The following is a 22,631-nucleotide window of genomic DNA, read 5'->3' on the forward strand; positions in this document are numbered from 1 at the left end:
TGCGAGCATAATAGACAATAGCTGGCGAAATACAGAGCCACAACAGTCCTTGTTGGCTAAGGGAGAAGCCGCCGATTGGGTTTTTGCATCCCGATTGATTGATAGAAAATGGTCTACAGCCAATCTCCTTCGTGCCATTTCCTACTGTGCTCAATAGTCTCTGGCAAACTAGCTAACAGTGTGAGCCGTTTGCTAACCGATATAAACAATAGAAGAAGAAGCAGCTAACCAGCTAAATGAAATATTTGGTTCAAGGAGTAGGATGACAGTAGGAGCACTATGTTTTAACAAGGGTACAAAAACGCTACATCCGAACGGCACCAGGACGAGGCACGGTCAGAGGAGTGAAAACGCATGAGTCACTTAATCATTTTTCGTGTTCGACTTAGTAGATTGATCATTAAAATTCAAGCGAAATTTGAACTTTGAGTGTTTAAATGAGAGAAATGTGAGAAAATGTTAATGCCTGTCTGAGAAAAGTGTATAAAGTGTACAGCAAGGGGTTTTACCGCCTAGTTAGCTACTTTGTGGATTTCATTTTTTGCGGGCTATTTAGGGAACCTACCCCCCCCCCCCCCCCCCCGATAAATGAGGGAACACTAATCATCCTACATACCTTTTATTGCAGCTTGATGTTGGCATGGTTCCGTTTGAATGAGTTGAATTTGAGCTTCACTTTTTTTTGTCCACTCAAGATGGCTATGGTTTAAGTCTGCATATTCGTTTAATTGTATAAAAGTGTAACAGTAAATCAGTATCCCAAGTACAAAAATACACACAACCAACGATAATAAAGTCTAACTTTCCAAGGAATACACATTCACAGGTTTTCACCGCAGTGCTATGCGGGGGTTGGAGCACCAATATAAATTAAATCTTCAAGATTATAATTATCAAACGTACTTATTTGCTCATGGCAAATGCCAATGAATGCCGTTCAAAGCCGATCACAAAAACTGATCGGCGTGCAGCGGCAAACCCGACATGTGCTGTGTCAACACTCGTATTGAGCCGACAACGGACACACTTTGTTCACTTTATTGCCGCGAGAATCAAAGCTAGTCTGTAAAAGCTCATGGTTTCAGTTTGACAGCTTGACACAGGCTAAGCCAATTGATGCCACTGTTTTTGACCACTCCCTTATCAAACGCATTACTGTTCGACTTATCTTGCATCTTTCTTTACACGCCTTGCCTAGCTGTCACTGGCGGCAGCTAGCCAGCGAGTTATCCGCCTAGCTTCTCGTCTTCACACTCCAAATGTGGCTTTTTTACCACAAGGACATTTGGGTTTTAAAACAAACAAGCAAAGCGGTTAGTTTGGAGCTCATTTTTGTCCCACGGGAAAGCTACAAGTGGCTATCACGTTCATGAGGTACGTACTAACTTTTTCAAGCGTCGCTGAACAATTTTGCTCTCTTGTTGTCATTATACTAATTATGTCTTGTCCCCAAAACACTATTTGTGTGTGGTGCTTTAATGAACATAAACATATAATGTGTCCAGCATTATGACGGTGATACTGTATCAGCTGATTTTGAGTAGCTCACCAAAAGGGTCAAAAAATATTTGCTTCAACTCTTTTATTATAACCATTCAATTCAGACTTTATACCTTTACATAATGACGAATGACCACAAAATAGCATAAAGACGACGGCCACATTGTTTGAGTGGATATCTGCTGGGTAAATAATTCTAAATGTTGCTAGCCACAAGTAAAACACAAATAGTTGACAGCTCTAATAGTGGTGTAAGTTGGTGGAGAACCCTGTAACCTGGATACTCAATGTATTGTCTTTAAAGTTAAGCAGGACAGATTTCTATTTCCATCCATCCGTTTTCTATGCCGCGTGTCCTTAGTAGGGTGAAAGGGGCATGCTGGAGCCTATCCCAGTTGGCTTTCGGGCGAGAGGCGGGGTAGACACTGGACTGCTGGCCAGCCAATCACAGGGCACATATAGATTCACACTCACATTCATACATATGAACAATTTAGACTCGCCATTTAACCGAACATGCATGTTCTGGGAATGTGAGAGGAAACCAGTTCATCCCGGAGAAAACCCACGCATGCAGAGTTTGGAACCCAGGTCTTCCAGATCTCCTGACCGTGTGGCCGACATGCTAACCACTCGGCCACAGCCCAGACCCAGATTTCAAATATAATAAAAAGATATTCATTTGTATTATCTTATCCTGTTAATTTGTTATTTTGAGAAAGAAAACCAAAAACTAAACTATGAATATTGAACTATTTATTTCCCATGTATTCGTATTATTCCAAAATATGCATCAAATTAAATTCAGCCACGTAAATGTAGCTGAGCAAAAGGTACGTGTGTGAGGAGGGAATGATGTTTACGTGTATGATGTGGCTCTTTGCAGTAACACAGTAAAAAACGTGGCTCTTGATCTCAGACTGGTTGGCCACCCCTGCTCTAGGAGGACCCGTGTGAGGACAGCCCTAACCCTAACCCTAACCCTAACCCTAGCCCCAACTAAAGGTCTGGTTGCTCAGTCCAACATGAGTAATTCAGGAATTTAATATCAAACGATATTTATTGTGTTATTCTACAGGGTTAACTTCTATTTCCACTTTTATGTCTTTTGATGGTGACAATTTGAACCTGAAGTGTTCTAATTCACTTGAAATTATTCCTATGGGGAAGAAAACTGCCTTAAAATGAGAATTTGAAAGCCAACCACTGTATTCCCCTAAAATTCCACAGCATTTGTGCGTAGTTTTGTCCAATTGAGTGATTTTAAGGGCAAACGTATCTGCAGCAGTGGACAAGGGTGGACAAACTTCAAGGTCCAAGACTGCAGTTGTTCTGACAGCCTCTTTCAACACACACACACACACACACACACACACACGCACGCACGCACGCACACACACTTGACCACACGGCCGCAGGAATCTGACCACTTTCTTAGGAGCTCCGAGCAATTTGTAGGTCACAAAGCTCTCAATGACCGCTGGTGTAGAGTGTAAGACACTGTCACTTGCAGGTCATCAGTCCCACACACACACACACACACACACACACCTGCATACAGGACCATGAAGTGCTTACCAGTGCTGTTTTCTGTACCTTAACCCACACAAACACCAATCGGGATCCCTCGCATCCATGCTGGTGGCAAGGAAAAACCTCTCGGGTGTATTTAAGATAGACTAAGGCTTGAAAAGTAAAGGACGTTGCTTCATTTATGCTCACGTGAAGCACTTGGTTTGCCGTCTGAAGGTCCGCCGTCCCCCTCAGGAGTCCTTCAATGAAACTTTTATGTATGGTGCCTGTGTGTTTTTGTGCATTATTCAAGCTTGTGGAAAATGAAAGAGAAGCTTGAGGACAAGGGGGTAAAGCGGTAAGAATGGGGGGGATTAGTTGCAACAGGAGCATGGAAGGAAGAAACCATATCCGAATGATGTTAAAAATGATATTCACTCAGGACGAGACATGCCAACAAACACAAACAGGAGGACAACGAGGCCATCCTGCATTTACTTCTAAGGAAACACATTTTATCCAGGCGGAGACTGGGGGCACCGCAGCAAAGTGGAGACTGTGGAGTATAATGTGGAGTACCTGCTTTTGTCAATAGCAACTGGCGCCATTGGTGGAAAAGGGGCGTTAAGTGTTTAGAGGGTTTTTTCTTTCTTTGTCTACATGGGAACGTTTCCAGGTCGAAACAGCAAAGTATTTTATAGTTTCAACCTTTCATCCACATGTAAACGGCGTTCTAGGTGCCCTGAAATGGTCGTTGAAAACAACGGCTTCCAGAGTGGGTGATAAAAACAGAATATCTGAATATTCATGCGCTACATCGTTTTCACCGAGTGATCTGTTCCCGTCTGGATGCGACTACTTATTAATCCGACACAGTGTGGATGCGATTTTTTTTCAATCTCAGGGCCTCAAACAGCGTCACAACAATGTGCCCCTTTCACACAGACTTGCGAAAACAACCGCACTGCTCGTCCTTGCTTTGGAATGCACTTCATAAATGTAACACTACCTGCGAAACCCGGCATCTTCCTGACTCCCCCCCCCCCGACGCTATTCTGTATAAAAGGCACCGACGGATAAGTAGACCCGGCAATTTCCCCGTCTTGAGGCAGCATTGGAGCTGCAATGCACCACAATGCTGGCACAGGGTTGTGAAGTTTGTGTGTTTGAAAAAGAACCACTTTCACACAGATCTGCAAAAACAACTGAACTGCATGTCCTTGCAGAAAAATCCAGCTTTTGAATACTCTATGTAGACTTTGCCCTTTTCACACAGCCCGGAAAAGCCGCCACTTTCCCAACTTTTTTTACCCAGCTTCTCTGTTCTGTATTAAAGAAATCGGGGGAAGGTGGGAGTTGACCTGGCAATTTCCCGCCATCGGAGGACATAATCAGAGCTGCAACAGAGGCAGGACTGTGTGTAAGGGTATTCCGTGATGCCGAGACAGAACTGTAAACTGGTGTTGTTACATATCTAATTATCTGATTGCTGGGTGCAGTGTGAAAACGCCCACTGTTGCCTGCCGTCTCTTCACTGGGTTCTGTATAAAAAGGCACAGCCAGGTCTACTGATATGGCTCTGATGCGACTATTCTGCGGGATTTCTCTGAAAGAGGCTCTGGACTCAGCAGCACAAATGCTAACACAGCTCTGTGTTACACGATTACCGTTTTGGTTGGAGGTTTATGCAGAGACTAAACGTGTATATCCTTCGTTTTCGGAAGGCTGGAGTACTTTTGAGATGCATTTTCGAATGTTTGCATCAACCGGCAATCAGAACGGCCGTTTTAAATCTTCAGCTTAGAACCAGTCTCAAGTAAAAAGAAAAATCAGGCAGAACATCCAGCCTCATTTTACGGTTCTCCAGCATTTCTGCCTCTGCTCGACCCGGACCGTCCGACTAAAAGCACAATCTCCTCCCTCCATCACACCATGTGCGCTAACCTTCTGACCCCCACTGCCGATCCCTCTTGCGCTTTGTGCGGGGTGGGGGGGTGGGGGGAATGGAACATGTAGTGACGGCGTTGGGGGGGGGAAAGCGTGCACATATAAAAGTGAGAAATCTTTCCCTCCCGTACCCATGATCGCCACACCTTAACATGCTGCAAGAAAGCGCCTTCTTCTTTATCTTGACAATAGCAGCCCCTCTTTAAACATGGATGAGTCCGCCTTGCTGTATCTGGCTCAAGTGGGAGGCAAAGCTGAGAGAGCAGATGCTCGGCTCCGTCTCAATAATTCAACACAAGGAGCAGCAAACGGATGGGGAAAGTGGGAGATGAAGGAGATGCCGGGATGAGTAGCTGCAGGACAAAAAGGAGGCTTTTTACCTGCTTTGTGGTGCGTTTGTGGAGTTTAACACAACATAGTGCACCTTTCGTTCAACTTTTAAACCAATGCGTTTCAATGCTGTGACCTCATATTGTGTCTGGTAGCGAGTCCCGTTCAACACTGTAGTGAACAATCGTCTGCAAACAAAGAAACCCGAGGCTGCTGCTGCTTTAGCCCACGCCAGCACACAAGTCGCCCATTAAATTCCTCGCTAAATTGTCCCTGCTCTGTTCGGCAACACCAATTTGGCGCTTTTGCACAGTTGTGCCTTGCTGGAATGGAGGGAATGCAAAAGTTAGGAGGCGCACCAGTGCCAGGGGCTGCATCCGCAAATGGAGCACCCACACGCGGATGCGATGTGGTTATATGAGCCGTATGGAGCAGTGTGTCGTAAAATCTAGCAAACATAAACATATGTATATACTATTTTCACATAATTCATTGTTCCCCACTACTATTAAGACCAAACTTGCAAGTTCCTAGCCAGGGGGACCCCCACATGCTAACCACACTTGCTGCACAACTTTACCCGGCTCTTGCTTCTCCGCTCCGGGTCAGCTAACCGTAGCCAACAATAGAAGAAAGCTGCAGGAGCAGTGACCAAACAAGGTTAATTTACTTGATAAACAGTAGTTAGCGCCGAAGTTCATCAGCTAGCAAGTTTAGCCAGCTAGCCTTAGCACTCCCCATGATGGAAGTGTGCAAACAGTGCACTTACTTTTCTCTCGCTTGGCTGTCTGAGGGGACCACAGCTCCTTTGCCCTTGCCGTACATCGTGGCAGCTGCTCGGCGACTTTATTTTATCCCACTCGGCACCTGTCAAAGAAAGCTAGCAGGAAAAGCTACTATCTCCATAGCTACCCAGTTAGTGTTGTCTCCCTCTCTCGATCTCTTTCTCTCCCTCCTCTCTCTCTCTTTCTCTCTCTCGCTCTCTCTCTCTCTTTGCTCCGATTTCCTTTTTTTTTTACATCCCAACATTGCCCACAAATCAGACAGGGTTTCACCAGAGGGGGGAACTTGAAACCGTCCGCTGGTGGAGCTTTTTTTTTTTTTCAATCGCTGTTCCAAGATTCAGCTGGCAGCCCCCTGTTAAGCAAAGGCGGGGGCTTCTTAAAGGCACAGTGTCTTATTTTCCCCCTGACAACTTTGCTTCAAGTTCGAATGGGCGTCAAGTTCAGGCCTGGTCGGCTTGTGATCCATGTTTTAGTGCAGGAAATATTTGATCAATTTAACAATATATAAATATAAAACAATGTAACAATATTAACAAAATAATTGAATTATTCCCTTTTAAGGTCCACAGCTACTTTAAGTGACTGTTTGCAATGTTGCCTGGAGGGCACTAACTTTGAAACGTGCTTCAAGCTTGCTCCGAGCACGTAAGCCACAACCCACGTAACGCATGCACGCATCATTTATGTTTGTTGCCGAGTAACGTTGCCGAGTAACGCCATTGCAATTTTGTCATAGAAATATGATAGTAAGACTCAAAGTAATCTAAAAGTCACAACACATGGCATACATTTGGGTTAATACAGACGTATCATTTAATCTCTCGCAAGTAATTAACAACAACTGCCACCTTGCACAGTTGAAATAATCAGAAAGACTCAATTTGCTGTAGGATGCATTCAAATGATCACTTCATGGAGTTTTAGTGTCCAGGCATGCTGCCGCTGTTGGTGGTGGAAGTGTGCGTCTTGTCTCTTTAAGAGTGTGTAGCAATGGAAGCGGCCTGTGTTTGTGTGTGTGTGTGTGTGTGTGTGTGTGTGTGTGTGCATGTGTGTGTGCAAGGCAAGGGACAGGCAGTGTGTTCTGTTTTCGTGCTACTAGCTGTGGGAAGGGCACAGCTGACTACGTGTGTGTTTGCATGCATGGTTGTGCGTGCGTGCGTGCGTGTGTGCCAGCATTTTTGTACAAGCTTTATTTTCGCTCATGTGTGACGACAAGCGTCTTCTGACAAGTCGGCTGCAATAAGAAGAGGGATGTCATAAACACGTATAGCAATTATGCTGTGGTTTGAAATCAGCATTTAGGATTAGAATCAGTAAAAATTGTACAAGATCACAGAGTAATCACTTATTTGTTTGTTGCATTATTTGTTGGCTAGCGTGCTCCCAACTCCGAATGCAAATGGTAGAGTCCTGTCCGTCTAGTCATATGTTATTTCACATGAAACTGAAAGTAACCTGTTAGCATAGAAGCATAACTACTGCAATTGCTGATTTCTTTTTTTCACTTTTGTTTGAGGAATTTCTTTTGAGACTCAATGCAATCTCTCCCCCTGCCACAGAATGCAAATGGTACAGTCCTGTACATTTGCCATGAATCCCAAATTAGCCTAGCGACCAAAAACAAAAAGGTGGTGAAAAAAACAAACATTTCATCATCTTTTTTTTTTTTTTAATGCAAATGAAGTCACGTTGGAACTGTCTCCCGACCAGTCCAGGGTGTACCCCGCCTGTCGCCCGAAGTCAGCTGGGATAGGCTCCAGCATACCCCTACGCCCCTAGTGAGGAGAAGTGGCACCGAAAATGGATGGATGGATGGAACTGTTTCCCCCCCTTCCCCAAAATACGGATGGTAGAATCCGAACTGGTTCAAAATCTTCGCTTGCCAGACGCACGATAATAATTGCACAAATCCAGAAGGTGCGATAATGTGACCCCTTCGATGCAAGGCTATTAGCGCCTGATGTTGTGCGTTGCCTCGCGTGCCTCTTTACAGCCAGCTGGGGGCGCTGTTCTGCCAATGGCAGCGTTTTATCAACAATGCTCTTAGTTTATTTAAAGGTAAAACTGCAGTGTATAAGCTTTTACTCTACAGTATAGTGCACGGTCTGTGATAATGTTTGATTGTAGCAGATGGTCAAATCGGGTGTGAAGGATCATTTACAGCTTCTGGTTTGATTACTGTTTTTCTCCATAATTTTCAGCACACCCAAACTGCACGCATGAAGTTTGGCTGCCGCGATTGTGTGTTGTGTTGTGAGCCAGGTGATATCTGTATGCATGAGGCATCATCTCAGGCTAACTGGCTGCTGGAGCTGTGCGGAGCAGCATCTATCATCCCAACCCGCTGATGAATGTCTGTCCTGAGTGGCTCTGCTGTGGCTGAGGGAGGGGAGAGCGCACCGAGCACTGGAAGGAGGGATGCAAGAGGAGGATGATGGGGAACGGTTGAGTGAGGGATGCGGGGAAGTAAGACTGGCATGCAAAAGCCAAGAAATGAAAGAGGAGAGGAAGAACAGTGGGAAACACAGCACAAGTGAGTGCAGACAAGAAAGTGGGTCAGAGGAGAGCAGGATGATGTGAAAGAGAAGGAAGGAGATGGAGAGATGGTACCGCAGGGACAGGCAAGGAAGGCGGAGGAAGAAGAGGAGGAGAGGAGGAATTGGGATGAGGGAGTGGGGGTGAATTGGGGTGGCGTCACTCGATGCTTTAAGCTAAATGTTGTTCCAAAATCATCATAATCGTCATTTGTATCATCCGGTATTTGACATGGATTCAAACTGCAACATTGAGCTGGAAACTTTAAACAGCTTTGGGCACATTCTGCATTTTAACATGATGATAACCGTTACTATTATTATTGCTATTGCTACAAATTGATCTATTTCAGTTGTTGTCAATTATTTTCTGTCAGGCCATACAAACCACTGTATGAGTTGCTGGCACCAGCATCTTTAACTCATTCAATCCCAGCCATTTTTCAAAAGACAACCCCTTCAGTACCGGCCATTTTCGAAGATGTTCTATGGCTTTACGAGCATGGAACCTTAGACTCCAATCTTTCATCAGAAAAAAAAGTTGGTTTCTACTTTTTTCCGTTCTTTAGTAATCAGCAGTAGAACATAGGTCAGTTTCAGGAAAATATCAGTTCCTGACTAAAACAGGGAGAAAACCAGCTCTTTGTGAAAAGTATAGTGAAATATTCTTTGCTTTTGTGACAGCTCAAATATCTAAACAACAACACAAAAAACATTTATTTACAAATATAACACCATGAACTATTTACAATGTTCATATTTGGAGCTGACCTATGCTACAAATGTATGTATTTATTTAGATATGAAAAATAAAAACATATTAGTATATTGGTAGTAGTAGTAGTATAAATTGTTGTAACAATCATAGTAAATAAATAGACGATTTTCACCTTATTATTATTATTATTAAGAACAATACTGCTAATAATTGTAATATTAATTTATGTATTTATTTATACAGTATTAACATTTATTATTATTATTAAGGATATTACTACTACTACATTGTTATCACTATTATTACTATTATTAGTAGTAGTAGTACTTGTATCACACTCATTTTAATGCCTGCCTATCAGTCTACAGGCCACAACAACAATGCTCAGTTTGAGCTGTATTAATTGACCAATATGTTTATTACTATTGTGGATGTAGTTTGCAGTGCTGTTCTTAAAATCAGGATTGATTCCCACAAATTGTGCATGAGATTGACTCTGTATCCGGCAAAAGTGTGCCGCTGATTCTCAAGTCTGGATGGACAGATGACGAGGACTAAGGACTGATGGCGACAGAAGGCCAACAAGCTTATCAGCTGCTACGTGTTTGATAAAGCAGAGGAAGCAAAGTGATACTGCTGGTGCGCAAAAGGAAAGCAGGCCGTGTTCCTGAGGATCACTGGGCTCTCGGATCAATAGTGCTGCTAGGGAAAGCGAGACAGTGATAGAGTTTGTGGTCAGGAGCTTAAAGAGATACCTGCACCATCACTTTCTCATCTTTCTCTTGTGTCCACATGGATGGGAAGGAAAATGATGCTTTTGCTCCAGACACCTGAGAAAGCAGTTGCATTTTGTTAGGTTTTCAACGCCTAACACCAACAAAAATTGTGCTCTCTTTGATACGCAGTATAGATTCACTAGCTATGACTCAACACGCGGCCATTTTTGTCTAAATAGCTGGCAACACGAGCGAGTAGCAAGGTAACTGTGCCTACAGTAAGGCATGGTGGTGGTAGTGTCATGGTCTGGGGCTGCATGAGTTCTGTCTGCACTGGGGAGCCGTGGTTTACTGAGGGCAAACATGACTTCCAACATGTGCTGTGACATTCTGAAGCCTCTAGGGCCACGCGGCAGTTTTTCAACATGAGAACGGACCTCCAAGATGATCAAGTGCCTTGCTGAAGAAGATGAAGTTGTTGGAATGAACAAGTGTGTCTCCTCCACACCTGACCTGACCTGATCTGTGGGGCGCCCCCAAGCGAAAGGAGGAAAGGTGGTGATGTCATCAGGAGTGGAAGAGGATTCCAGTAAGAACTGGTGCAGCTCTGGTGAATTCCATGCCCAAGAGGATTAAGGCAGTGCTGTATAACAATGGCGCTCGCAGTAAATATTCTCACCAAGGACACAATTTGTCAGACAAGCTATACACGGACTACGCTAAAGCTGTGGTTCTCAACTGGTGGGTCAGGATGCTTTCTGGATGCGTCGCAGACAGCAAGTCAAACAGTCCATTCAAATATGTCACATACAACCCATGTCTGACTTTAAAGCGAAATATCTGATTTGGTGGTCTTTTTGATATTTAATTTTAATGTATGCATTTTGTATGCATGCGGTTTTCACGTTCTTCCTCGTTTCCTTGACAAAATGCCTTCTTAAAGTCCTCTAAGTTGACAGGCAAATACACACAAATACTTTTACACTAATACAATCAATTGAGCAAATAAATGAAGGAATCGATAGACTGAACAGTGTAAAAAAGATGTAATAAATACAAATAGGGGCCGCACGGTGGTCTAGTGGTTAGCATGTTGGCCACACAGTAACAGTCTGGAGATCGGGAAGACCTGGGTTTGATTCTCCCTTGGGCATTTCTGTGTGGAGTTTGCATGTTCTCCCCGTGCGTGCGTGGCTTTTCTCCTGGTACTGCGGTTTCCTTCCATATTCCAAAAACATGCAGGTGAGGTTCATTGAAGACTCTAATTTGTCCATAGGGATGAATGTAAGTGTGTCTATATGTGCCCTGCCATTGGCTGGCGACCAGTCCAGGGTGTACCCCGCCTGTCGCCCGAAGTCAGCTGGGATATGCCTAAAGAGGAGAAGCGGTATAGAAAATGGATGGATGGATAAATACAAATAAAAATGATTAAATAAAAGTGTACAAAAATAATCAAGTAAATCCATCCATTCAGGTTCGCGGTTATGCTGGAGCCTATCCCAGCTGTCTTAAGGCAAGAAGCGAGGTACACTGGACTGGTCGCCAGCCAATCGCAGCGTATAATAAAATAAATAAAAATAGAAATAACTTTAATAAAAGGTTTTTTTAATGAATAAAAATGACTTTAACGAGTGTAAAAAATAAGAAAATAAAAATTACTTAAATAAAACTGTAAATAATAAGAAAATAATAAATAATTTCAACAATAAATAAAGAAATAAAAATGGCTTCAATAAAAATGTAAAAAACAATAAAAATGTAAAATTGCTTAGATAAATGTGGGTGGCCACTAAATGACCGTTGGAAAGTGTGTGTCCCGGGTTGAGACCATTTCAGAACCCCTGCTCCAAAGTATATCCACATTTGCTTTCTATAGTTTTGTCCCTTGAGAACATACACAGCCATTTTAAAAACTGCCATGCAATCCATTTTCCCAAGCGAGGGGATCATGCGCTGCTCTGGAATGTCACAGTACACGTAGGAATTCATGTTTCTCTCAGTGAACCACAGCTCCCGCGGTCCCAGTGACACTCGTGCAGGGCCAGATCACGACGCTACCCCCGTGCTTGACTGCAGGTGCAATTATCTCGCTACCCACTTGTGTTGCCGGCTGTTTAGTCAATAATGGCGGTGTCGTGACTCATTTTCAGCATACTGCTAAACAAGTTGCACACTGACTTCTCTAAAGTATATCGCTTGAGAAGATCTACTAAAATGCTTGCCAAAATGTGAAATAGCATATGGTGTGCGTGTTAATGTAACTTATGTCAATTCCAAGGGGGGTTAGGTTAATTGGGGCTGGAAAAGTGGGTGGGTGTGTCTCTCCCCTCTACGAGTGCCTTATTTACATGGCAAAGCTGTAATTACCCTAACGAAGCCCCTATTGCATGGGCGGGGGGAGAGTGCACATGCACACACACGCAATCTCCAAACAGGTTGTAGCTCAATCACGGCAAACCTGTATTTTTCATCACTCCACAAGGCTTCCATTCACATGCTCCTTTCTAATTGAATGGCTTCCTTTTGCCTGCCAATCAGTAGTCTTGTTGGAATTTCTCTATTAGAGCTCATTGGCTTCTAAGAGCGAGCGCCTGGAGCACTCGGCAATCACAGCTCTCCCGTCTTTGGTAAAAACACTGTTTTAGGAAAAAAAAAAAAAGACGACCCAATCAAAATTTCAAGTGATTGTTTCAGGAAATTCGGCTTCTTGAATGTTTTACGCGTTCACAGTGTTGGGGTCAAGATGTCACGTCGTGACAAATAGAAGATAAACTGCTGCAACTGTCTCGTCACTGTCTTTCTCCAGCTAGTGACTCACTTTCGTGCGACACACAAGCAGACAAAGCTTCTTGCGATAAACAGCCACATAGCTAGAATGCGAGTTAAAAGCGAGTTAAAGAAAAGTGCAGAGCACCGTCAGCTATCTTGTTGTATTTTGTGACACTAGAAGCCGATGCGAGAAGCACAGTATTCAGGAGTAGATAGAAATGACTTTGGTAACATTATTGTTTTTTTATGGGACGATGCTGGAGGATCGCTCCTCCCTCCAGTTATTACTAAAAAGACTCCAAATAATCCACAAAGTCAAAGTGCGTGGCACACTCGCTCATGTAAAAGCACATCATCAACATGGAAAGACTCAAAATAATCCCCCAAAGTCAAAATCCCCAGCATACGCAGTAATGCATGGGAACATGCGCACGCTTACATGTCAAATAATGAATGCACACTCTCCTCCCGCCAGTTCTTAACGATAACCACCTTGCACAAAAGAAATAAACAAAATAACCCGCTGAGGTAAAGCCCACAGTACGCTTGCTGACGCACGGGCAAACACCAGCGCACAACGTAAACCTGTCACATAATGAATGTGATCTCTCCTCACGCCAGTTATTAACAACCACCTGGCACAGTGGAAATGAATTGAAAGACTCAAAACAATCCCCAAAAATCAAAGTCCACAGTACAAGCACTAAGGTATCGGAACATGTGCGCTCTTACATGTCAAATAATGAATGCAATCTCTCCTCCCGCCAGTTGTTCACGATAACCACCTTGCACAATAGAAATAAACAAAAACGACACAAAATAATCCACTGAGTTAAAGCCCAGCGCACGCTTGCTCACGCAGGGGCACATTCAGGAGTAAAACGTAAACCTGTCATATAATGAATGCGATCTCTCCTCCCACCAGTTATTAATAATCACCTGGCACAATAGAAACACATTCAAAGACTCAAAATAGTTCCCAAAGGTCAAAATCCACAGTCCACGCGCTCAGGTATAAGTAAGCTGACATGCACGTGTGATTTGCATGACAAAGAATGAATGCAATCGCTCCTTCCACCAATTATTAAAGCTAACTGCCGCCTCGCGTGATGGAAATAACCAGAAACGACCACAACAAATCCGCAAAGCGAAAGCCCAAGGTTTGCTCGCTCGTGCACGAGCGCGCACACACACGCACGCAATACGAACCCGTCATTTAATGAATGTGATCACCGCTCCCGCCGGTTATTAATGATCATAACATCCACCTTTACCCGTGCATCAGGAATGATCTGCACGCTCACTCCCGTGCTGCAGGGTATAGTATGTGTACGTGTGTTGGGCTGTGAACACCGTGAAGAACGGGGGTTTACTGTACTGAGAAGGCCTCGCTTCGTGACCCGCTTGAGGGTGGGTGGGTGGTTTACTATGATGGCACGACCCCCAAAGTTGCATCAGTGTGTCCTTCTCCGAGTTGCGACTCCAACTGGAATTTAATCTCTTCAACCATCATTGTTTTTCCTCTTCCCCTATTTTCTTTTTCTTTTGCTGCTACTACTGGCTCTGTATGCTGATGCCCCCCTCCAACCAACCCCTATTTCTCTTTTCCTGAGCCCGTCTCTCTCTTTCTCTATCTCTGTGTGTCTTACTCTCTGCCTGTCTCTCCTTCCTCCTCATTTGTTCTGTCCTCCACTCCTTCTAAGCCACCCCCCACCTCCCACCTCCCACCCCCACATCTCCACTCAACCTCACGCTTCTCCTCTCCCCGCTGACTGCCTCCTGTCTGTCTTACTGCCGCTGCTTCTCCTCTGCCGTACGTGCCACAGATTCAGATGGCAGTCAAATGCGTGACGCAGACACATGCATGCAATTACACACACACACACACACACACACGCACACCTGCATAGAAATATGTGGGTGACACTGACGCTTGCTTTACAGCGGGGGGTGGCCAACTTGTGGCCATGTGGGCCATATGCGGCCCGCCAGAGCATTTAATCCTAATACAGGTGGTCCTCGTTTTAAGAGGTTTCGTGTTTTATGAACGCGCTCCCATGAATTCATGAAAAACTTAACTTTAGTCCGTAAACACACGACTCACTCCAGAACTAGCTACAGCAGGCACCGGCGGAAGAATACGTGCAGCACCAAGAATAACATTGCCTATGAGTAAACTTTTTGCACTTCATTATGTGTCCCAGTGCGCCAAGGAAAAGGAAAGCCATCACCATGGAAGTGAAAACGAACATCATAAAAAGCTCTTATGGTGCCACCCGCTCAACTGTCAAGAATGCTAATGAATGCTAGAGGGGTCATGGATTCCGTGCGCTGCTACAAGGAGATCTGGGAGGAGAAGAGAAAGTTATGCTTCCAAACGACAATAGTTTAAGAAGGTAGAAAGGCCTGCAAGACAACCACCGGGATAAAAGTAAGGAGTTGTTCACTTTATGTTCCGCTTTCTTCTTCTTCTTGTATTTAATTTATTTATTACTTTATTTCCTATGTCCTTCATGTGTCCTGTGTACAGTGTGAGTGACTTTAGGCACGAGTTCCGACTTCCATCAACTCGTTCCTAACCTGAGCACCGCCTGTGATTTCAGTTCTCTCCTCAAAGACCCACAAATGCCTCTCATCCATAACGTGTAATATGTTACATTAGAGGCTGATGTCTTATTACACTTGCACAATGCACAAACTTGTCCATTTTCGCCTCTAAAGTCAGGCGTAATGTCGGCAAAACATCAGCGTCCCTCACGAGACCTCACATCAAAGGCTTAACTGCACAGCTTGTACTTTTTCTTTGGCTTTTTACTTGCACATTTACAGCCCTCCCTCGTCCATGGCGGTTAATTGGTTCCAGACCCGACTGCAATAGGTGAATTTCCACAAAATAGGATTCAACATTCATAAGTGGAATATTTTCGTATATAGAATTTTTTTTTTACGATCTTCTAAAAACGTTTTTTTTTACCATTATTAGAGCCCTCTAGACATGAAGTAACACCCTCACAGTCACTTTTATATATAATAGATATAATCTGAGAAAATAAGACATATTAGACATAAATAAGACATAACATAAATTCACACGTTAGCACTGGGAGAGCTCCTTGTTGTTTTTTTCTGGACAGCGTACTTCCTTCGGTGGCTATTGTCTCATCAATGTATTGTAATGGCAACTTTAAATGGCTTCGCACTCATACTAACCAATATAGTTGACATAATAAGAGTAAATAAACCATTTAAGACGTAAATAAAAACTCCTGCTCGTGTGTCACAGTAAATGTGGTGACTAAATGTGGGAAGTGAGGTGTCAGAGGTTCAGAGTTAGGTTTTATCTTGCCGTAGGTTGTGGCCCCAACAGTAGCCCGCCTTGTTATTATGATTATTATGTTGCCATTATTGTGCCTGTTGTGAGATGATTTCAAACTGCAACAAATGCCTGTTCTAGCGATCACGTCTATAGCTTTGCTCACCGAACAATTACTGACACCTAGTGGCCAGTGTAGAATACTACCTTCACAATTAGAATGCTTCTTCTGCCTTGTATTTGTATGTTAGTTCATTTAGTGTTCATTTAGCCCTTTCTATAACTGTAAATGCTTAATTTACACCAGGAATAAGTCCAATTTGCTTAAATGCATGTTTTGTTTTGTTTTTTACTCATAATAGGCCGTATTCAACCACAAAACAGCGATCATCGTTAGGGGTGGGGGTTCATGTCCAGTTCGGCCCACAACCTAAAGTAGGCTTTGAGTTTTGGTCCCCTGTGCAATTGAGTTAACACCCCTGCTTTAAAACGTTGCCAGTAGGGTTTATAAATGATGTGTGATGATTGTGATGGTGATGGTCTGACTATACATTACATTAGTGGATGACTTCTTTCTACACATGAGGCGCGTCTGACTTTTATTACAACTTCTCTAGTCTAGTCAACTAGTCATCCCTCGTTTATCGTGGTTAATTGGTTCCAGACCCGTCCCAGATAGTGGAATTCAATATTAATAAATGGAATATTTTCGTAGTTCGTGCATAGAAAACCTGTTTATGACTTTGTAAATACAGTTTTAACATTATTAGAGCCCTGTAGACATGAAATAACACCCCAATAGTCATCTTGACACTGCCATTATTCTTTGTTTACATTGGCCACCGCTAGCATAGCAAGCTACCGAGCTAACTAGTTAGCTTTTCCAGTTTACTCATTCTAAACTAAAGAAAGTGTTTCAAATTGGTAATAGTTTTAATTTTATTTGAACATGCATACAAGTTACAGTGGAATACATCACTAAGCACACAGTTCCACATGCCCAAAAGGAGGAGGAAGAAGCAATGCTTATTTAAGCCGTTTGACATCTGTTGCTGTATTGCGTGTGATCTTTTTCAGTACATACAAAAGTGATAAGTCATGTATCAATGTGGTAATATAAATGTCTGGGTTTTTCCACAATCATAATAAATAATAATCATATACAATAATCAGTAGAATAATAAATAAATCTAAAAAAGACAGAACAGAACAAGTTCAAGACTCTTCTTCCTTGTATTTTGCAAACAACTGCTTGTATTGCTTCTTAAAATCGCTCATCTTGGTGATTGTTTGAGTTCCTTGCTCAATCTGTTCCATAATAAAAATGTCCACATACTGAAATGTTGTGAGTTTTTAGCGTTGTTCTCGCGTATAAGTGTGGATTATCCTCACTGATCTTTTTTGCAGTACATTTAGCGAGTGAAGATTGTGTCTATAGTTATTACCCCATAACTCCGCACAATAAGTTCGATATGGTAATACCAGAGAGCAGTCAAGAGTATGGAGTGATGTTTGGTCAAGGACAAATTTTGCTTTATTCAATACTGAGGTATTTCTCGCCATCTTATGTTGTATATTTTTAATGTGAGATTTCCAGCTCGTTTTTTCATCTATTATAATCTTCAGAAATGTATTTTCATTCACCCTTTCAAAGTGCGTGCAAGTCCTTTCTGCTAGTGCCAAATAGCATTATTTTAGTTTTACTTAGGATCAAGGATAATGTACTGTATTTTTAACAAACCGTCTTTTTAGTATGGCCATTTCATCTGTGACTTTATTAATTAGCTCATGTGGACTTTCCCCAGAACATAAAGCAGTAGTATCATCTGCAAATAATACTAACTTTAAGTGTTTCGTCACTTCACAGATGTCATATATATACAAGGTAAACAGTATTGACCCCTGGGGTACTCCGCACGTTACATTAAAACTGTTTAAACAATTGACTGGAGAAGAAGGACAAAGAAGTCAGAAACGTACCACTTCCACACAGAATGAGGGGATGCCTAGTGACCAGAATACTACCTATAACTTGTCTTACAATATTTTTGGACTAATAATAGGCCATAATCAACCACAAAACAGCAAATTTTCATTAATTCATTGGGGAGCAATATGCCTCCAACCTTCACCATCAGAGGATCATCTGCACATCACCATACGTGTAAAAATGCCATGACATGAATTTAAATATTTTTAAGAAACGAGGTGAACCAAATTCTGTCCAAATTGTGTGTGAATGCTGAAATGCTGAAGCTGGACTGAAATGTATGGAGTTAAAGTCATGCCAAACCTCAAACACACAAAACATGTTTTACTCACACCCAACGATTCACAGGCAAACTCATGTGTGCTTTGCAAATACAAAACATCGCTCACAAACAAAATGCCTTTTGTTTAGCAAATAAGAAAGGTACCTATCAAACAAATGCATCCTGCTTCAGAAACACAGCATGTTTTACACATACAAAGGAACACACAGTGGTGGGAAAAAGTGCTTGCCCTCTTCCTGATTTCTTTTTTTTTCGCCTGTTTGTCACACTTAAATGTTTCAAATCATCAAAGAAATTTAAAGCCATTTCAAAAGCTTTGGGACTCCAGTGAACCACAGTGAGAGCCATTATCCACAAACGACAAAAACATGGAACAGTGGTGAACCTTCCCAGGAGTGGCCGGCAACCAAAATGACCCCAAGAGCGCAGCGACGACTCATCCAAGAGGTCACAAAAGACCCCACAACAACATCCAAAGAACTGCAGGCCTCACTTGCCTCAGTTAAGGTCAGTGTTCATGACTCCACCATAAGAAAGACACTGGGCAAAAACAGCCTTCCAAGACAAAAAACACTGCTGAACAAAAAGAACATTAAGGCTCGTCTCAATTTTGACAGAAAACTTCTTGATGATCCCCAAGACCTTTGGCAAAATACTAAATAAGATGTGGTCTGACGAGACAAAAGTTGAACTTTTTGGAAGGTGTGTGTCCCATTACATCTGGTGTAAAATTAATGCTGCATTTCAGAAAAAGAACATCATACCAACAGTAAAATATGGTGGTGGTAGTGTGATGGTCTGGGGCTGTTTTGCTGCTTCAGGACCTTGAACGGAACCATGAATCTGCCGTCTACCAAAAAGTCCTGAAGGAGAATGTCCGGCCATCTGTTGGTGACCTCAAGCTGAAACCAACTTGGGTTCTGCAGCAGCAATACCTGCCAAGCGAACGTTTGTTTGAGAGCAAACGATGAGCAGACAGCAGCCAGACAAATGTCTACATGGAAAATAAAATAAATGATTATTCAATATTCCACCAAACGCACCTCACACATTCATTGCATCATCCTGGTGATACTACAGCAGTAAGTTTGGAAAAAGATGCGAGGAATAAATCGGTGAAAAATAGTGTAGAATTAAAAAACAATTTTTAAAAATTGTGAAGTTGTTTTTCACTATTATTATTTAATATTATATTTCACAATGTAATGAATTGTTTCATTAAATAAATAAGTATTTGTTATTATTTTGCTTTTAAGTCAATGTTCCATATTTTGACTATCAATTTGTTTGGCTTTACATGTATTTAATTAAAAAAACACAGTCCAGCTATTAAAGTAGAAACTGTAAACAAGGGTTGGAATTAAACCTTGCATCGTTCGGTGCGTTACCGCTGCAGTCAGGTTGCCAGTAGTTCTATTTCAAGCTCAACTTTTTGCATTTGCCAAAACCTGCTAGTATACCTGTATATTGATTTCAATGCAAGCGTAATTTAGAAGTATTTTCTTTTTAGGAGCCAGAGGAGAAGCATTGTAGCCCGGTTGTTGTCATGGCGACAACAGGCACTCCACATGTGTGTTATCTCACCACCTTGGACAAAACCTCATCAAAGCACGTCTGCACACAACCAGAACGTCCGGGTGAGCAAGCGGAGACGTATACGCCACAAAAAGTGTACTTCATACGAGTAAAGATATCAAACAAATATGTTACCATTGTCATTTTGCACTTTTGCACATTTCGCCTTTGATGCTTTAATGAAGAGCGCCAATTATGCCATTTTTATCAATTTTACAATTTACTATTTGCAATTTTTGGTAGATGGTAGATGCGAGCGTCTTCGTCACGTTCACATGAACGCACGGGCGACAGTGCGCAGGGATACGGCGGGGGTCAGATAAAACGCCAAGCGTTTTGTGAGGTCTGATTTTTTGAGAAGTCATTTTTCCGATGCAAATGTATCCATCTTTTGAACGCATATTGTTTTTAGAAGCCAAACTCTTTACTTAATTGTCGCTACCAACTAAGCGGAACTACGTTCTTCATCACAGAAATCTGACCAGAACTGGACTTGGGAGACCAAGTGGGGGGTAAGTCGCTGTTATTGGACTACAATGCTGATGGGGGTGTCAGACAACTTCATGTCAAACAATCCGAAGTATCCCTTTAACGTGAATCGGTACATCTTAACTGTGTAAAATATATTTTTTAAAATGTTAAAATGTATGCATGGATGTGTGAAATGGATTATTTCAGCAGTCAGACGTTAGAGCATGAAAACGTCCTGAGTGGAAAGACGCCGTTAAACACACGCGGCACATAAGTCATCCATTTGGTATGGACTCTGCAAAGTGCCAACCTAAAAGAATTTTCAACATAAAGCGTCTTTTCTTTGCATTTGACCTGAGAGCTCGTGACAGAAACATCTGTTGACTTGGATGTCAAATTGGATCCAGACTGCCTGTCCTCTCCGAGACATTTGCAAAAAGTTACAAGACCTTTTTGATTCTTTTTCCCTCCTCCTCCTCCTTCTTTTAGTGCTGAGCTACAAACGTGCGCGTGTGCTGGTATAATTGGCTGCTTAGTCTGCAGATGTTTTTTTTTTTCTTTTTTACCCTCTCAACTGCTCGACCAGTATCAGATGCTGGTCTCGTCACCTTTTGACATGGAGAACAGTGTATTATGCTTTCTTTCATGTTTCCACATTTATTCCTCAATACCTAACTTGGTTGTTGGCAAAACACGGTGACTAAAAACAATTCCCATGAGCCTCCACCCATGCAGAAGAAATCCAGTCCGACGTATTGTATGTAAGTATAAATATACTGTTAGCTCTAAGTATCTTTAAGAACAATTGTGCTTGAAATAACCAAATATATAAAAATGAAAAGCATTTAATCAGTATGACTTGTGGAACAGAGTAGTGTGATACTGAAATATAAAAATATAAAATAGACAAGCAAATAAAGGAAATAAAATTCATAAAGATAAATACATGATATAATAACTAGTAAATATCTGGTAATATCAGTATAGGATAAGTTTGACAACCAATATGCATAATCATGTAAATGTATTTATTATTATTATAATATGTATTATTGTTGTCATTAGCATTGATTAGTTTTTATTTATGTATTTCTTTTTATATTAAAATAATATAATAAATATTTGGTAATATTAATGTAAGATTTTCATTAAAGGTTGAATAATACAAATGTCAAATTATTTAGTTTATTTATGATTATTATTTATTCCTCATTTTACTTACTTAAGTATTTATTAGATTTTCATTAAAGTTTGACAGCTGCTATGCTAATATAAATGTCAAATTATTTCTTTTATTTCTGATTATTTTAAATAGTCATGTATTACTTATTTTACTTATGTATTTCTTTTAATATTAAAATAATATCATACAGAAATAATTAAGAAATATTTGGTAATATTATTATACGGTTTTCTAAACTAATATGCGTAATATAAATGTCAAATTCGTATTATTTATTTATTATTTTAATTTATTGCTACCCTTATTGTTTTTCACTTACCCGGTGAGGCGGGGAGGCGAGGCCCGAGCGGGCCCTCTTTTCTGGCGTGAAGCGCCGCGCCACGAGGCCGGGTGGGCACGACCTGCCCCGGGGACAGTGGCGGTACACCTGTGAAACAGTGGCCGCACGGTGGCTGAGCGGTTAGCCACGGAGTCAGGAGATGTGGGTTCAAATCTCCGCTCTGCACGGAGTTTGCATGTTCTCGTGCATGTTAGGTTCATCCATGTGCGTAGGTATGAATGTGTGTGTGTGTGTGAATGGTTCTGAACTTTTCAATTTAAACGATTTTTTGTGGGCTTTCTTTCTGGACTTTTTTTTTGTCCAATTCCAAATTGAACAACTTCCAGAACATTTGAATGCTGATGTTCCGTTTTGCTCACAAAGCAAACTGAGAATGTTTGTTTTGTCTATTTTTATGTAGCAACGGAAGAGCCGGCATTTTCTCACCTGTGCCTTTTATACAGAAGCAGTTACACTGCCGTAACCGTGTGTGCTTGCACACAGCGACACTGTTCTGTACGCAAGCCTGAGGCGGATGGATGAATGTTGGCTGCGTGCTTACGGGTTTCCTGCGTGAAACAAGGCAGTAAAATGTCAGCTTTTACGTGGGAAAAGGACTTCAGTATCGATTTACTCGTGCGTTCAGTACCTGGAAATAGTCAACTGACACAATTCTGAGAATGCAT

At 42.0% G+C, this 22,631-nt stretch overlaps 1 protein-coding gene and 1 long non-coding RNA gene across 6 annotated transcripts in view; one reads left to right on the forward strand and one right to left on the reverse strand.

The window, feature by feature from the left end:
- The window catches only part of LOC129192091 (single-stranded DNA-binding protein 3-like), a 56,180-nt gene extending 49,822 nt beyond the window's left edge, over positions 1-6,358 (reverse strand). For all 5 annotated transcript variants that reach the window (XM_054795626.1, XM_054795625.1, XM_054795624.1 and 2 more), the window contains exon 1: positions 6,059-6,358. In XM_054795626.1, the coding sequence (XP_054651601.1) occupies positions 6,059-6,114 (56 nt within the window). In that variant the 5' untranslated portion in view covers positions 6,115-6,358. The remainder of the gene's footprint in view (positions 1-6,058) is intronic.
- LOC129192093 (uncharacterized) lies at positions 1,209-17,401 on the forward strand. The gene is made up of 3 exons (XR_008573346.1): positions 1,209-1,374; positions 15,016-15,242; positions 15,342-17,401. It is a non-coding gene; the product is annotated as an uncharacterized LOC129192093 (long non-coding RNA).
- The last annotated feature ends 5,230 nt before the right edge of the window (positions 17,402-22,631 follow it).

This window comes from Dunckerocampus dactyliophorus, chromosome 13 (assembly GCF_027744805.1).
Source record: "Dunckerocampus dactyliophorus isolate RoL2022-P2 chromosome 13, RoL_Ddac_1.1, whole genome shotgun sequence".
Classification (NCBI taxonomy): domain Eukaryota; kingdom Metazoa; phylum Chordata; class Actinopteri; order Syngnathiformes; family Syngnathidae; genus Dunckerocampus; species Dunckerocampus dactyliophorus.